The following is a 16,921-nucleotide window of genomic DNA, read 5'->3' as shown; positions in this document are numbered from 1 at the left end:
AGAACAGCGGTATAATTGATACATCCCATTATAATGAGTCAAGAAACTCATCCTGAACTCCTGCTATTGCACCAAACGCACATACAAACAATTTCTTCAAAGTGCACGTCTCCTCTAAGACAGATACAAAGTAGAACCCTACCCACACAGCGGGAAAACAATGTCGTGACCGGATGAAAGGTCCATATGGGACCTGAAACTTTGTTTCCCACTGTTCTTGGCTGTTACATTAAATAGAGAATTGCATTATGAACGTGTGGGTAGGGTTCTACTTTGTATCTGTATAGGAGACCTGCACTTTGAAGAAATTGGTTGTCTGTGTTGTGTTGGCTGCACAAGCAGGATTCTGTAAACCTGACTTGTTGGGGAGGGGGGGGGGGGGGGGGGAAGCTTGAGGACTAGAGTTGAGCAGCCCTGTGCAAAGATAAGGCAGGCACTTGATTTGCACGTCTACTCATTTTCTTGCCTCAATTCCGGTTTCTACTCTTCATCTAAAGTTTGAAAACCAAGTCCTTCCTGTCAGCAATAATTATCCACCATTTCTAAAATTAATCTGCCCTATATTATTCTCAAAGCCATACACATCAGGCAACACGTCATAGGGATCCATGTCAAAATGGATTTGAAGCAAAAGGTGACACTGTGCTCATTTGCATGTCATTTCCCAGAATCCCTTGCTGCAGTGGAAGCACTGGGAGATAATGGCGAAAAGCAGCCCTGCAGACCTGTCTGAGACATGCGACTGTGCTCACAAGTTATATTTTCATTTGCTGAGAAAATCTGGAATTCTTCACTGGGATAGAAAGCCTGTAGGTATTTTCTATTCAGCAATGACATACGATGGCGAGATGTTTTTTGTTAAGACTATTAATCACTTGCCAAATCCCAAAGGCTTTGTGCAAAACAAATTCAGAATGAATTGTATAGATACCAAGAAACCGCTACCATGGGATAACTCAGGAGTGATCTTCTCCCACTACAACAATGCACCTAAATAATAATAAAAAAAAAAACCCAGAAAGTTACATCCATTTAAACAGCAACACATGTTTGTCTTCTAAACATTTGGAGCGTGATTTTTGTATAATTTCTGTTTTTAAAAGGGGTTCCTTGAAAATCATGGGTCCCACAAATACAATTCTGTAACTTGACATATTTCACTTCCTACATTTATTAGCAAGTTAATGAGCAAATGTATACAAATGTTATCATGTTATGTTATAAAAAGGATTTATGGCGTGGGAAGAAGTATAGTTGTAAACACAATGCACACTACAGCCATACTATCTCTCTGTGCATTGAGCGTTACACTGCAGATCTAGACATCTGGACCATTTTCTGCACTGACAGTGGGGACATTAAGGTCACCAAATGGAGTCCAGTGATGGATGATCTCCATACATGCAGAGTATTTCAATTCATACTTCATCATGGGAAGCAATTGAGATTAATACTTTCATGCATACACAATCACTCTTGAAACATACAATGTAAACACGGCAGATGTAAATAGTTCGAAACAGATGGTTGGTGCCAGTAGGGTAATGCTCACATCAAAGAACCTAGACTCTTGCACGCAAGGGCAAGGATCTGTACTATACGGAGACTTATTGTCTCCTGCATGTAAGGGCAGGACCCAAGAGGCAACGAGATCCCATCAGGTATACAAGTATGAGCAGGATGTAGAGTTGAAATGGTATTTACCGATTCCCATGATTTGTGCAAATATAAACGAGATCTAGCGAGGAGACTACGGACAAAACGCTAAATAAAAGGCAGTGTCACTGGAGAGGACATCGCCCGACTCCTGTGATTTCTACAGCAAAGTTATGTTACAGATATTACATAGTGAAGCCCATTAATATTACTGTTTGGTGTAGAACATGCATACACAGCTGTCTGCTGCTCTGTTCTTTACAAGGCATTTAATAGACATTACTAATCTAATCTGACTCAGGTGCTGTTTTTCCCCCTTTTTGAGACATGAAGAATGATCAAAGGCAGGCTAAGGAGAGATTATTATTTGAGGTGGAATACACTCAACGCTTCTGCCGTTCAAGATAATTAGAAATACAGCACATCTTCCTAGTCACACACCCTATAACACCACATCTGATGTGTCATTTATCTTACTTACGAAGAATGTGAAACAAATTCATTATTTCTCCCAGACACACAGTTCTAACCTCAAGGTATTTTCTTTTTTTGGTTAAAAGTATTATTCTAAGGTACTCATATTGGGATCCTTTATCATTCTAATTAATTGTATAGTAACAGACCTTTTTGGTACAGTAACTTGACATACAATCATTAAAAACAAATCTACATATGCAAGGAAAACTACAGTGCAGCATTTTCTTTTTCGCCTTCTACAATAAAACCAGGGAACAAACGACAGAATAATGTGCAAAAAGTCAGAGACCCTATACAGGTTGTGGGGTTTAAATAATGGCTGAGAAGGATAAAGGTATAAAGAGTGGGAGACCGAGAAAATAAAAGGTCAGTGAAAATCCATTCAGATTCCTACATACAAGATATGGTAGGTTTTATTTACACTGTTTTTCCTTTGATTTACGGTGCTAAAAGTTGGAACTGGTTTCCACATCTGGACGACTGTCCTTTGTCATAGTGGCTATTGACCTTGCTTTCATAAAATTAGATATTCAAGTATCAATCTTGAACCAAAAGCAAGAGCTGCCAGTGTTTAATCTTCACATTTTAGCATGGACACTAGGTCACTTTAGTCCTACCCGAGATTACACCTTTCTGTCAGTGGTTGGTATAATAGTAACCTGCTTATAGGCAACAACACGCTGTACATACTGTATAAACTGATCACAACTAGAGAAGAACTCCTATTTGCACCTTGGCCTGTTGCGTGAACAGCCAAATTCTTATCAGGTAGGGAGAGGAAATGCCACTTAAATCACAGCCATGAGTCATTCCTGAATCTACAGGTATGTTAGCACAAACGCACAGATCAACCGCTACCACTGTATGGTCAATGATAACTTTCCTTTTAAGGCATCACCGAAGACCAGCATCTATTATGGTTTATGTGTCTCGTTCATGACAACGGCCCTATCACTATGAAAACATGTAGTAAACTACTCACATATTTGTGTTTGACAAGCTTATGTTTGCATGCTTGTTTTTGATCAGCAATCCCTGGGAATGGCCTTGAGCTCTAAATCCGCAGCTGCCCAGATAAAAATGGCAGAGAAAATGGTTCCGCTTTCTGGATATAGTAATGGTAACAAATCTGTCTCTCGGTGCTGGTTCCTTGCCACCTACCATTTTACAGTAAGGGAAAGAACGAGAATACACAAATTGCCTTCGAATCATTATTCGATAGGATATTTCCAGTGTAACCCCCCCAATCCAATTTTCAGTCTAAGAAAAGGCATAGGCCACGCCCCACAGGTAAAAGAATTGGGACCTTTTATTCCAAGCCATACTTCTGTATAGACCGAAGCGCTCGTACGGACCGTTTTCAGATGAAACTCTGCAGACTTCAATTGGGATTGATCGTCACCGAGTCGGTCAATATAACATAAGGCAGAGTCAATATGTACCGTGCATGTATAGGGTTAATATAGAATTATTTCTATTAAAAAAACAAAAACATTTCCATTATTGCTAAAGAATCTTATTTTGCAGTCTCATTGTATAGAATCAACATACAAATAAACCTAACCATTGAATGTGTATTGGCGGGCTACCTTATAAAAGGCAACTCATCTTCCCTTTAATCACACGGAGCATTGTAAAGAATGGTTTACTTATGACTGCACATGGCCATATATTTTATTTCAGCAACACAAGTGACTCTGGTTTCGCTCGGAGTATTGTGTAGTTTTAGTTATCAGGACATGTTTGAGCACTAGTCTGTACATGCCTCGAAGGAAATAATGACACCATGTGGATTTATACATAGAGTATGCCTGATGTATAACCACCTCTAATATACGTGTGTGTATATATCTATATATCCAATACACACACACGGACTGTTTTGCATGCATACCTTTTCTCTCCCCAGTAAATGGTACGTAGTCCTCCCTGTCTTTCTGTTCCAGTGCGTCCTTTTCCAGGTAGTCCATCAGACTATCCCTGTTGAACGTGCCTGTGGCCACCTTCCCGGTCTGGTCCTTCTGTCGGAATCCCGCTGGCAGCAGTGCATTCTGTGAAACAAACGAAGAATACATCTCTATGCGGCATAACCACTGGCAATACCCCATCATCCCCCAAATAACTCAAAATAATAGTGATAATAATGAAGGCAGCTAATACAAAAATTACTGTGAGCCCCAAAACATTGCCACAGTACTTTTGCTAATGAATGTTTTTGCAGAAACGTCCCTTGCTTTTGTTTGAAAGTTTTCGCCATAGCGCAGCACGGTTACCCCTCTGATGAGGACGCACGGGATGTCGAAACATGGAGGTGTTCGGACCAGATTTTACAGATGGAATAAAGATGTGTTTTTATTCACAAGTATGGAAGCCTGGTCCTTTACTTATTTCTGCTACTTGGAGAAATTAGATAGACGGGAAATCGGATCACAAGCGCGTTCTGTGCATCTTTACCCCAACGTTTAAGGGAATATCTTGCCTCTTCTACAGATGCCGTGTAGCAACTGATCACAGAGAAAATATCTGCATATATCCCACTATGGCCCGTCACCCTGGCCCGTTACTTTGACTCGGCATTACTCATGTATTTTCGCCTCAGCACGCAGTAGGTCACTGTTGTAAAGGAGCGATCAACCCTGTTAATTTCAGCTCCGGGGACCCCTGCTCCCGGAGATACTTGCGTCCAAAGTAGATGCCGGTAGCTGCCGTGTCTCAGCAAGCAGAGCTTTCAGGTAACTAGCTCCTACGTCACATGGGCCATTTGGAAGCCGCGCCGATGATGTCACAGCTTCCTATTGGCCCGCAGACCAGAAATATCTGAAGAGCGGACTTATTGTGAACCCTTGTAGCTGAGGAGAGCGGCTACCGGCACCTAAATCACAGGTAATTATCTCCGGAAGCAGGGGGTTCCCAGAGCTGAAATGAATGGGGTTCAGTTTCAAAGACCCCCTGCTTCAACATACATGCATATATACATACATACAAGCACAAAAGTATCACAAAAGAGTTCCTGATCGGGGCTTAGACATCAAGTGATTAATTACGTAACCCTGGCTGCGCCTTTAAATATAACGTATCTGCTCTGCATAGAAATAACACTCCCGGATGAAGCCTCACGGCGAAACGGCCGTCGGAGTTCCTAACCGAGACCACATCTCCATTATCCTCATCAGTTAATTGCCGCTGCTCCATCGCTTCCCAATGGCAGACGTCACAGACTGAGTTGGTCATTGACCATATGCTGCTTTATTTGTCTGCTGCGCCAGGACTTATCCCACAGACGTCACGAGTGTGGGGGGCTCTGGCTTACTACGGAACGCAGCATTGTAGGATTGGCGTGCCCAACTGTCTGACCGAACTGCATTGCCTTTACCTCTGCTACACATCATGCGGTTCTCTACACCCTTAACGGAAGAAACTCTCTAACTGATGAGTATTATTTTATTCACTGCTGACTATACCAGAACTTTATACATTGCAACTACTTTCGCACTGTTACTCAAAACAGCATTACATGTCTGCTATCAGATTATTAGTGTTGTAAGCGGACACTTGATTTGGACTTTTGGACTACCCAAACATCAGTTTCTGCTCTGGGTTTTGCTATTTGGCATTCGATTCAGTCTCTTCTTTCTGTGTTAATAATAAAGTCCATCATATTTTGCTTAAATCTGAGTGCTTGGTATAGGACCTCTTTTCTCTTGTGGACACATCACACACCACACCTTTGGGTTGCCGCTTTAAAATCGCTTATCGCCTGGTTGGTATATCAATGGATATTCTGCATTCACATCACATATCATTTCATTCTTCAGAACTCTAAACATCGGGTCACTTTATATTTTCATTTCCTGCACAGCTATTTGCCCGTGGCAATGATGCAACCATGCCCTGGCATTACTAAAAGCCATAGAGGGCAAGACCACTTGAACAGCGGATCCCAGGAAAGGATTCAGGAGACAAAGCACATTGGGTACCCAGACACGCATACCTCAGCACTTCGGGCTCTGCATCAGCCATAAACACTGCACAGGAGAAAAGCGAAGCGCGCAAAAGTAAACATTATTCCAACAAAAACAACCAACCACATCAAGCTAGGGACATCAAAATTCCAGCTAAAGCAAAATAGGTGCTGCCTCTGCAATTTTACAAGGCATCAAAACACAGATCATGAAAAGTAAACAGAACACAGGGATGTGAGGATCAGGAGAGCGTGTGAGTAAAATAAATATCAGAACTTCTTTATAAGAAGATTGGGAGAGAGGGGGGGGGCAGATTGGGAGAGAGGGGGAGGGCAGATTGGGAGAGAGGGGGAGGGCAGATTGTATTGCTGCACCAATGAATGCAAGAGAAAGAAATACATTGATAAATGTGGCCAACTGTGCCGTCTCGCTGCTTCGAACTTTCCTGCGATAATACAGCCTTGAAAAACATGGTCCCGGGGAGGAATTAAAAAGGTCCTATGGGGAATTGAATACAAACAGAAGCCAGCCAGACAATACGATTATAGCTCCTTCATATTAACGCAATTTTGGAGATGGAACAAAAATGTTGACGTTTGTGAAATAACGAAGCTGGAAAGGTATGTAGGAGGGGCCTCTGGTTTTAGCTTAGCAGGGGGTCTCGACTCCAGTCCTCAAGCACCCCCCTCCCCCAATAGGTCAGGTTTTCAGGATATTCCTGCTTCAGCACAAGTGGCTAAATCAGTCCCTGCGTCAGCACAGGTGGCTCAATCAGAGGCTCAGTCTTTGACGGAGCTTCTGATTGAGCCATCTGTGCTGAAGCTGGGAAATCGTGAAAACCTGACCTATTGGGGAGGGGGGGGGGGAAGGGGGAGGAGTGGGGAAGGAGGGGGGGAGGGGGGGTGCTTGAGGATTGGAGTTCTGCACCCTTAGCATAGGTGGAAACTGCAGCCTTCAGGGATCCACACCGCTGGAACAACCGCTGCTAAACCACACACAGACTTTGGAGTGAGTGGGATGTATCGCAGAGGGGAACCGGAGCTGCACGCTGTGGAGGGATCACCTGGCACCAAGCACACAGACCATCAGGTCGCGCGATGTGTGGGTGACATCACACCTCAGCGCGAGAGCAGGGGGAACACCCAGGAAGGCAGAAAAGCTCAGAGGAGCTGAGGCAAAGTCTGAGAGGACAGTGCGCACACAGGGGGGGGGGGATGATACAAATCTCAGCCAGATAAAAAACCACCCTACATGTTTCGTGACGTCAGTCACTTCATCAGGGGAAAGCCTGATGCCATACATTCCCCTGATGAAGTGACTGACGTCACGAAACATGTAGGGTGGTTTTTTATCTGGCTGAGATTTGTATCATCCCCCCCCCCCCCCCGTGTGCGCACTGTCCTCTCAGACTTTGCCTCAGCTCCTCTGAGCTTTTCTGCCTTCCTGGGTGTTCCCCCTGCTCTCGCGCTGAGGTGTGATGTCACCCACACATCGCGCGACCTGATGGTCTGTGTGCTTGGTGCCAGGTGATCCCTCCACAGCGTGCAGCTCCGGTTCCCCTCTGCGATACATCCCACTCACTCCAAAGTCTGTGTGTGGTTTAGCAGCGGCTGTTCCAGCGGTGTGGATCGCTGAAGGCTACAGTTTCCACCTTTGCAGAGGATTTGGTCCGTATTTAAAGACAAGTTGCTCTACGGGCTTTTACTTTTCAGCATTGCTGTAAGTAGGTTTCCAATTTTACCCCTACCGGATGTTACAACCTTATTAGTGTCTCTAGCCCACATACATGTGTATGTTGTTTCATTTATTTTACATTGTATTAAATTTGTAATAATCCTTTTATCTATCCTTTCAGTGCTTTTTGTTTGTTTTGTAAGTTACACTATGATCTTTTTTCTTTTGTCTTTTTTTAATCTTTGTCTTATATGTTTGTCTGTCCCGATTGAGACTTCATTGAAGATTCCTCCCAGGACTCCTCTTCATTCTTGTTGGACTTTATATTTGGTCAGATTTTATATTTTAGAGGCGCCGGTTCTCCCCCTTTTTTTGTATTATTTGCACTGGTTTGTGTTAACCTTTTACCTAGGCAGCCCTCACTTTAAATGTAAAGCATATTGTACAGGCATACCCCGCTTTAAGTACACTCACTTTAAGTACACTCGCGAGTAAGTACATATCGCCCAATAGGCAAACGGCAGCTCACGCATGCGCCTGTCATCACATCCTGAACAGGAATACCGGCTCCCTACCTGTACCGAAGCTGTGCGCAAGCGGGGAGACTATAGAGCCTGTTACACATGCGTTATTTACATCAGTTATGCACATATATGACGATTGCAGTACAGTACATGCATCAGTAAGTGGGAAAAGGTAGTGCTTTAAGTACATTTTCGCTTTACATACATGCTCCGGTCCCATTGCGTATGTTAATGCGGGGTATGCCTGTATATAATACTGTCACTTATTTTGTGTCATTTGTCACAGTCACCGCATCAGCGCTTATTACACTGCTCTTTCCCTTTACCCTTAGCATAGAACAACAAGTACAAATGAAAAGAAAATGAGACAGGACTAGCTCTCTATGAAGATGAGGTGGTGACTTCAGCAAAACACATTTCCCTTGCTTGAAAACGCTTATCCCAGTTCTACAGGGCTAATCAGCAAGGAAAACAGCCACGTGCTAGAGAGACTCATGTGTAGGCTCTGTACTGACCTCAGGGTCCAGCTCTTCCAGAACATTTTCCAGTTGTTTCAGGTCCGCTTCAGATAAGTTGCCAAGAAGTTCATCCTCATCGAGGTCTCTGTACTTGTCCAAGTCTTTTCGAAAAGACAAAGCCATGGTTCCAGCAGATTTGTAGGACGCAGAGGAGTTGCACCTTCCTATTAGGTTCACTGTTCTATTAAAAAAAACAAACATGAAAATCAAGGTTTTATATTAGCTTTGTTTCGGAGACTGAATTATACACAGGAAAAGGTAAGGGCAACAGACTGTTAAAACAGCTATTCCTCCCCGAAGTGCCAATTAAAAAATATCCTTTTATACCTTTGCTTACTATACTTGGATTCTGTACAAATACATTGTTACTCCCTCCCACTCAATGAACACTCCATGCCCCGCCCACTTAATGAACACTCCATGCCCCGCCCACTCAATAAACACCCCATGCCCCGCCCACTCAATGAACACTCCATGCCCCGCCCACTCAATGAACACTTCATGCCCCGCCCACTCAATGAACACTCCATGCCCCGCCCTTTCACTCCTTGCACAGTAAACTTCAGAGGAACAATTCCTTTGTATAATTAACAATGAATATGTTCTTATTTTCTTTAGATGCTATCTAATTCTAATCTTCTGGAACTTCTTGTGCCTCCGTGTGACAGGGTGAAGTCACATGCTGATGAATATGCCTGGGAAACATACCTGTGACTGCTGAAACCAGCAGTCAGAAGGTTAACCCAGTTACAGCTACCTGAGCAATCAGGGTTGAATTAACACAGCTGTCAGGCAGCTTGATAAGGAGGCTACTGCTGGTAGTGGGTGGGTTCTCACACACCAGAGCTGTCCAGGCTGCTGGATCCTGGAAGATTGCCTGAATTCTCTCTTAGGCTTGTTATATAGTAGGCGCTGGTGCGTGCGCCTGGCGTTGCGCATAAGCGTTTAGTTGTTACGGTTAGGGGGCGTGACTGATGTCACAGCATTAGGCCACGCTGTGATTGCTTCGGAGCATGGCAGCAGCGCGAAAATACAATTGGATTGTAATTTCCCTGGTCTGCCCCGCCACCGCTCACGCGTCCCCTATTATAGAGAAGTCTGGCTAACACAGCCAATTATAATTGACATGCGCACGGTAGCGCATGCACTATATTACACGCCTTAGGACAGGAGTCCCCACCAAACAAGATATTGTTCTATATACAAGAATCTGTTATTTAAAGTTGGTAACCGGTTTAGTCGGCCAACTCGCAGGTAGCTTTATATGGTATAGTTAGCCTCCCTACCGTGGAGTAAGTTTTCTTTTTAGGGTTTGTGTTTGCCTTAAAGGGACGGTGTGCCTAATGTTTGACCGGAAATAAAACCACTGAAGTTAAGCCTAAACCATCGTTTGGGACTTAGTGACCACACCCTGAGGCCGTCCTGCCACACCTCCCCCAATATCTTTTTGGCTAATAATGACAAATTAAATGTAAAAAAAAAAAAAAGTGTGGGTGACCCATTTCAATGTGTTTAATATGTAGTTTCATCATAAAAGATATTAAAGATGAAAAAAAGGTCAAAAATATACAGTATTTAAACCCATTAAACATTTCCTTGTTACCTGTCTATTTATCTCCACTGACTTTATCCAACAATGAGGTAATGCCAGATTTCTTTAAGGTCTTTCCTAGGCAGCTTATACTGTAAGCTCTTTGGAGCAGGGACTCCTTTTCCTAAATGTTACTTTTAGGTCTGAAGCACTTCTCCCCGTTGTGTTATTTGTATTATGTGTTGTTTATATGATTGTCACATGTATTACTGCTATGAAGCGCTATGTACATTAACGGCGCTATATAAAGATATACATACATCTTGAGCCCTCATTTCCATGTGAATAATTGACAGGTTTTTTTTAGCACTGAATTTTGACCAGGGCTAAAAGTAGACTTTCTTCTTATCTACACAAGACCTTCCTCACTACTTATCTATAGTAAGCAGGCTATATACTATGAAAGACTATGACATATCTAAGGCTGTTACCGCTAAAGGACAATGAAAACTAAGATGACCTAAATTTCCAATGTATAGGAAGTATGTTTGCAATCACAGATGGATATGCAGCATGGATATGCAGCATGGATATAAAGGCTACAGTGCGTCTATACTGCAACCATTCAATTGAGATAAACCAGCCATTTATTCTGCACATTTTTTTCTTATTCCCATGTCTAGAGATTTGCTCTAATTATACCGGGAGGATAATTTAGATGGCTGTAAAGAGCCAATAGATGAGATCATTACCATGTCTCTCTCTTTATTGATTGCCTCCCGCCATCATCAAGAACATACCAGGATGACCTGGGATAACCAGCTTAGCTGGGACGGTCTCCCAGTTGGGAATCCCCCGGTTAAGGTAATGTACAAACAAATATTTGATTTTGGGGTTATTGTAAAATGTGCTGCTTTACTCCTTTACAGAGTATTAACCCGGTTTTGGGTATCCTACATACTAAACACCCCTTCCCCAGAACCTACTGGAGTTTGGAGATAAAGTGCCACTAAAATTAATTCTGGGACGTGAAGGCTACAAACATCCCAAATCAACTGAAATGGGCAACTTATAGACCCAGGGAGATTCTTTTTGGTTCTTTCCAAGAATGCCTACTTTTTAAACTCAAACTCTAGTACTTTGAACTGCTACTTTTTAGATGCCCCAAAGCAGAACTATTAGAGGTAGGTGTCCAAGTAAAGATGTAGCCAACATTCTTGAACACGTTGAAGCCACAGACCAAGCCATATCCTACATGTATGTTTTTTTTAATAAATCAGTTCTGTACTATGAGAAAATATTTTGTAGAATTTTTTTTAAACCACTGTGAATGACATTTTTAATGTGTTCTAATGCAACAAGCATTTTTTGTTTCTATAGCAACCATTTACAAAGTCACATCCCCTTCCTCTTCCTCAACAGGCTCCGGCACACCCCTTTTTGAGCCCTACTCTCTCTAGCAGTGCACAAAATTGTATCTAGTGACTGCCTGGTCCCATGATCTTCCCCACAAAACTTTGCATCTTCGGTCCTCACCTGCTGCACTGACAGCCATTTAGTGAACCCCCGAGCCAAATCTTTTCTGATCGATCACAGGAGAATGGATCGATCGGCAACTTCGCTAATTACTTATTGTGTGGATTGTATTGATGCACATATTAAAAAGAGAGGGGGGAAAAAAGCCCGTCAGTTCGCACTGCATTCTAAAACATGCGTCAGCAGAAACGCGGTATCATGCAATTTGTAATATTATACAATAGAGCCGTGAGTTGCAGTATTGTGAGATACAGTGCCTTACCGCAATAACGGCAATAACGTTGACATATCCTCAAAAAATACCGTGTGCATCTACATACATTTACATAAATAAACAGATAAAGCAAATGCATTAAGGCTTATCAAAAAATAAATGTATTTTTACATGTTAAGGCCCAGAGGACTTTAATTCCATTCGCTTAGGGGGGTCCACACTAAAAAATGGGCACAGTGTATTTACTTGTAGGAGTTCCATGCCTCTTTGTGTGGACACCCTGTATAAGGCGTTCTAAGTCTTAGCCCCGTTTATTAAATCTGGGTCTACGTTCCGTCACACCGGAGAATGGAACTTCCTTTTTAAAGCGCCTTTGTTCGGACAACACAATACATTGTAGTTCATTTAAAAAAAGTCAAGGTTGTGAAGTCTGATAAATAACTTGCACAGCACATGAAATAAATGTAAATCCATGGGCTTCCGAAATAGCGGGAGATGAGGGGGCTATTTCCTGTTCGCTGTAACACTGGAAACATTAAACACACTCACCAGAACGGTATCTAACGAGGAAACCCTTTCCTGCAGCCAATAACAAAGTGTACTGGAAGCCAAGGGTTGGGATCTTGGAATGCAACAATGTAACCCCTTCTCTGCCATACACATAACCCCTTCTCTGCCATACACAAAAACTAATAATTTGGGAGGTTAAAGAAGCAAATCAACAAGCCATAATAAATCGGTTCTGTAGTATTAGATAATACTTCCGGCTTTATTTTCTTTTCAAATTCAACTTGATGCCATTTTTAACGAGTTTTAATACACTGAGCATCCTATGATTTCTATAGCAGGTTTTATCCCACCTCCCCAGCAGTGCAAGATCTTTGCAACACTTTCCCGTTTGTGATTATTTGTTGCCAATATTCCCAGCAGTTTGAGCTGCAAACTGTAACAATAGATATTGTTACCTTAGTAATATAAGGATACATTGTAGCTGCTGAGTTATACTGACTGAAGGATTGATTGAAACAGAAAGGCGGCCATTTAGTGAACCCTGGGAAGCAGGATCTTTGCTGATCGATCACGGGAGAACAAAATCGATCGGCAGCTTAGGTAATTAGTTTACCTTTTTTTTAATCAATGGCCTCATTAAAAAAATAATTTTTTAAAATCTGCTTAGATTGCCTCTTTAAAGCCCCTTCCCACCTTGTCTGCTCCAAATACATATTCTTTTTAAAGCAAAAACCTGTACTGCTCATTTATTATTTTTTTTACAATACTTGAACCAGGAACCACAACCTCTGGGGAACCGCTTGGATCAGCCTCACTCCGGCCTGAACGCCCCTGTTTTGCCTTGGATTTGTTTCGTTAACGATACTTAGAACAGTGGTTCCTCCGGTGAAACACCGCCCCCTGCTCTGTAAGTGACACGGACCAACATTTAAAAGTTGGTTTTCAAGGAGGAGATGTGGAATAAAAACGTAGGAGATTTCTGTAAATAAAAATATCACTTACGGTGCATTCGCATGTCTCACAGGTCTGCAACCCTGTCTTTCCCCCATTATCGCTTAGCAAACCGTGGTTCCACTGCAGCCAGGGATTCTGGGTAATGACATGCAAATGAACACTTTCCTTGCGTTATCTTATGATTTGAGCCTTTTTGCTGCTCATCACTAACAAAAACACACAAAACCTATTAACCCTATTGCTGCCATAGGCAGCCTGTTTACTTCCTCTGCAATGCACGACTGACTCCTTCAGCATTGAAGAGCTTTAGAGGAGCCATATTTGATATCAAACACTTCTCCCAGTGAGGAGAGAAAAAAAACAAAAAAGGGAAACGTGCAAGGAAACATGAAATAAAATTGGGGGCGGCTTATACATAGGGGGGCGGCTTATACATAGGGGGGCGGCTTTACAGGTAGCTGCTCCATCATCAAAGAGAACAGGTCGGACTTGGACAATAGGGCCATTGACAAAGGCAGGTAAACGCTGGCTCTTACCCAGCGCCTGTCTCAACACGTTGGGCTGTCCATACGTGTCAGGGCAATTGTGGGTAATAGGGTGTGTTCTGTGATTCTATCAGGGACATGAATTCAGAAATACAAGCACTGCTGATGGGAGAGGGATAGTTATAAGCAGGAGGGGGGGGGGGAAAGAGAGGGGGAACAAAGAGTTCACAGCTAAATTTAACCCAGTGCTGCTGGCCTGTGTGCCAGTGAAAGGGTTAACTCCATTAGTTGCAATCCGGCATAAGCCAAAGTGAACAAAAGGTGGGAAGCAAAGGGGGTCTCTGGAACTAAACAGCGTTAATTTCAGCTGCAGGGACCCCCTGCATCCAGAGATATTTACCGGTAACAGTAGTGCAGGCATTTAATGCTACTTAAACCCTGGATGGATGCCGCTGCGGCTTTCTATTGGCCTGTGCAATGCAGGATGTTAAAACCGCCATTTTGTTTCCCCGGGAGGGGACTGAAACACTATTTTAGTATCTCGGGCTCAAATTAACTTGGGACCCCTTGTTTAGCATCCTGGTAATACAATGGCAGGGGGGGCGGGCGTGGCGTTTAAATAGGGAATCCAAGCGGCATTTCTTTTCTTTAACATAGGTTTGATGCAGGGGGTCTGCGGAGCTTAATCTCATTAGTTGCAGCTCTGGGGATCCCCTGCTTCTGAACATACAGACCTCCATAGGGGTGAGAGTAGCCTCTCCGCTTGGTGGGGTTCATGTAATGGCGGCTTGGGCTGCTCCTACAAAAAGGAAAATAATCTGGGAGGACACTGCTGCTTTAATAGGTCAAAAACGAGGCGATTGACATCTTAAAAAAAAGAAGATCCTATGCCTGCACCATCCTGCCTCAGAGATTAAATCCCATCGTTATGCCCGCGGGCGGATATAATAATTATCTTCACAACATTTTTACTGCCCAAGATCAGCGCAGCACTTGACATAGAAATCACGCACCAAGTAATAACCGCAACTAATACCACTGAACGGATTTAAAACCCTTCATATTTTTATAGTTACAGTTTCCCATTTGCAATATCCAGGTCGTGATGTAACGCAGACTTTGCGTGACGTTTTAAATCCGCCGTTAGCGCAACGCAGATAATGCGACTATCCATTTTTCGCCTTGTTATTTTTCCATCGCTCTTGCTTCCTAGGCTGCGTCCATAGTGGTTCCGACGGCGCGAGTGGCAAATTGAAACCAATGGCGGCCTATGCGCATGTGCATAACGTGCACGTGAGCGCCGAGGCGACCAATGCGTGGCGAGACAAAATTGTTGTCTCTGCCTGCGCGACGGCCGGATCACGCGAGCGGTTCGAACCAACTCCGTAACGTCACGGCCGCGCCCCCCGACACGCCTTCCCATCGCCGACGCTTTAAATGCAGTCCAATCAATCACCGGAGAGGTAAGCGGGCGGGAGACAAGACGCGCGGTCGCGCTCCCGCTAGCCATGGACAAGGCCTCTGAACCACCTGTGCTGAAGCAGGGATATCCTGAAAAACTGACCTGTTTTGGGGGTTGGTGTTCAGCACTCCCACTATAAGCTATGCCTGAAATAGTTAAATGTTTAGTAACTTGGGGCCTTGTTTAGGGTATTTATCGCCTATAATTCTTTACAGTCAGTTTCCAGTGCTGTAGATCCCCAGGAGGAGGATAAATTGGAAAAAGGGAGGGTGAGCAAACTGATATTAAGTCACATTCCAGCGTCACTCCCAGTCTAATCCCAAAGACTTCCAGCTGCTCAATGGAAACTGCTCTCAACTCATTCCAGGAAAAGGGGTCACAATGGCTGTTGCCATCGCACAGCAACATTTCAAAACAGGGGGTGACTCTGCTGGAGATTGAGCCAACTTGGTCAGGGGGTGCCCACTGTGTGATCCAGTTTAGGGACCAACAGGGAGCGTTAACACTTTCTCATAGTATGCCGTGAACCAAGGCGTCTAACTTTTTGGAAGACAATAAGAACCTACCATACCTTTGGCTACCAGGATGGCCGGTAACGCATTGGCGTTCGACGGGGGTAGAGAAAACAGGCACAATTCCTTCAAGGTGCCGAATAATTAACCTGCAACAATATTTTCTTTTGTTGTATGGCGCCAACATATACCGCAGTACGACGACGCACCATCAGTATTTACAACAAACCACGTTAACCCTTACAACGCTACAGTAATATATATATTCCAGTCGTTGGGCCGGGTCTCCCCCTCCCAAGGGCAATGGCGTACGTGATAAGGGCCCCTGAGGTGGCACTTTTCTTGACATACACTAAAGCAGGGGTCCTCAACTCCAGTCCTCAACTCCAGTCCTCAACTCCAGTCCTCAACTCCAGTCCTCAACTCCAGTCCTCAACTCCCACCCGGTCAGGTTTTCAGGATGTTGCTGTTTCAGCACAGATGGCTCAATCAGCCCCAGCTTCAGCACAGGAGCCTCTGATTGAGCCACCTGTGTTGAAGCTGGGTTATCCTAAAAACCAGACCTGTTTGGGCGGGGGTGGGAGTGGTTGGGCTAGACTGGAGTTGATAAATGGGTTAATAAAGTTTGGGAACAGTTCTTTCAACTTTATGCTTAAAACCGGACCTCATTTTGCTGCGACCGAAACGATGTCAGTTAGTAAAACCTGTGTGTGCGTTCCCCGGGAAGCCCAGGATTCCTAGAGAGGGAGAAATGACTTCAGTTCCTCGTCTGGCTACAAGTGCCCTTGATGCATTTTACAAACGGAAATTAAAACAAATAGTGACTATGTAACAAGCCGGACTTAATCAGCGGATTATCTCCAGATGCTGTGTGTGCGCTTCCAAGTAATTAATACGTTTTGTAAC

General features: G+C 43.7%; 1 protein-coding gene across 2 annotated transcripts in view; it reads right to left on the bottom strand.

Annotated features, from left to right (window-relative positions):
* LOC142468958 (tropomodulin-3-like) overlaps positions 1 to 16,921 on the bottom strand; it is a 50,145-nt gene that overhangs the window by 21,528 nt on the left and 11,696 nt on the right. The window contains exons 1-3 of one of the 2 annotated variants that reach the window (XM_075575685.1): positions 13,605 to 13,691; positions 8,809 to 8,992; positions 4,028 to 4,184 (exon numbers count right to left, since the gene is read on the bottom strand). In XM_075575685.1, the coding sequence (XP_075431800.1) occupies positions 4,028 to 4,184; positions 8,809 to 8,992; positions 13,605 to 13,651 (388 nt within the window). In that variant the 5' untranslated portion in view covers positions 13,652 to 13,691. Of the gene's footprint in view, positions 1 to 4,027; positions 4,185 to 8,808; positions 8,993 to 13,604; positions 13,692 to 16,921 lie in introns of those variants that run through there. The other variant, XM_075575686.1, reaches the window with a different exon arrangement.

Source organism: Ascaphus truei, chromosome 18 (genome assembly GCF_040206685.1).
Source record: "Ascaphus truei isolate aAscTru1 chromosome 18, aAscTru1.hap1, whole genome shotgun sequence".
Lineage (NCBI taxonomy): Eukaryota > Metazoa > Chordata > Amphibia > Anura > Ascaphidae > Ascaphus > Ascaphus truei.
Note: the sequence above shows the minus strand (reverse complement) of the source record. Positions and strands in the feature narration are given on the sequence as shown.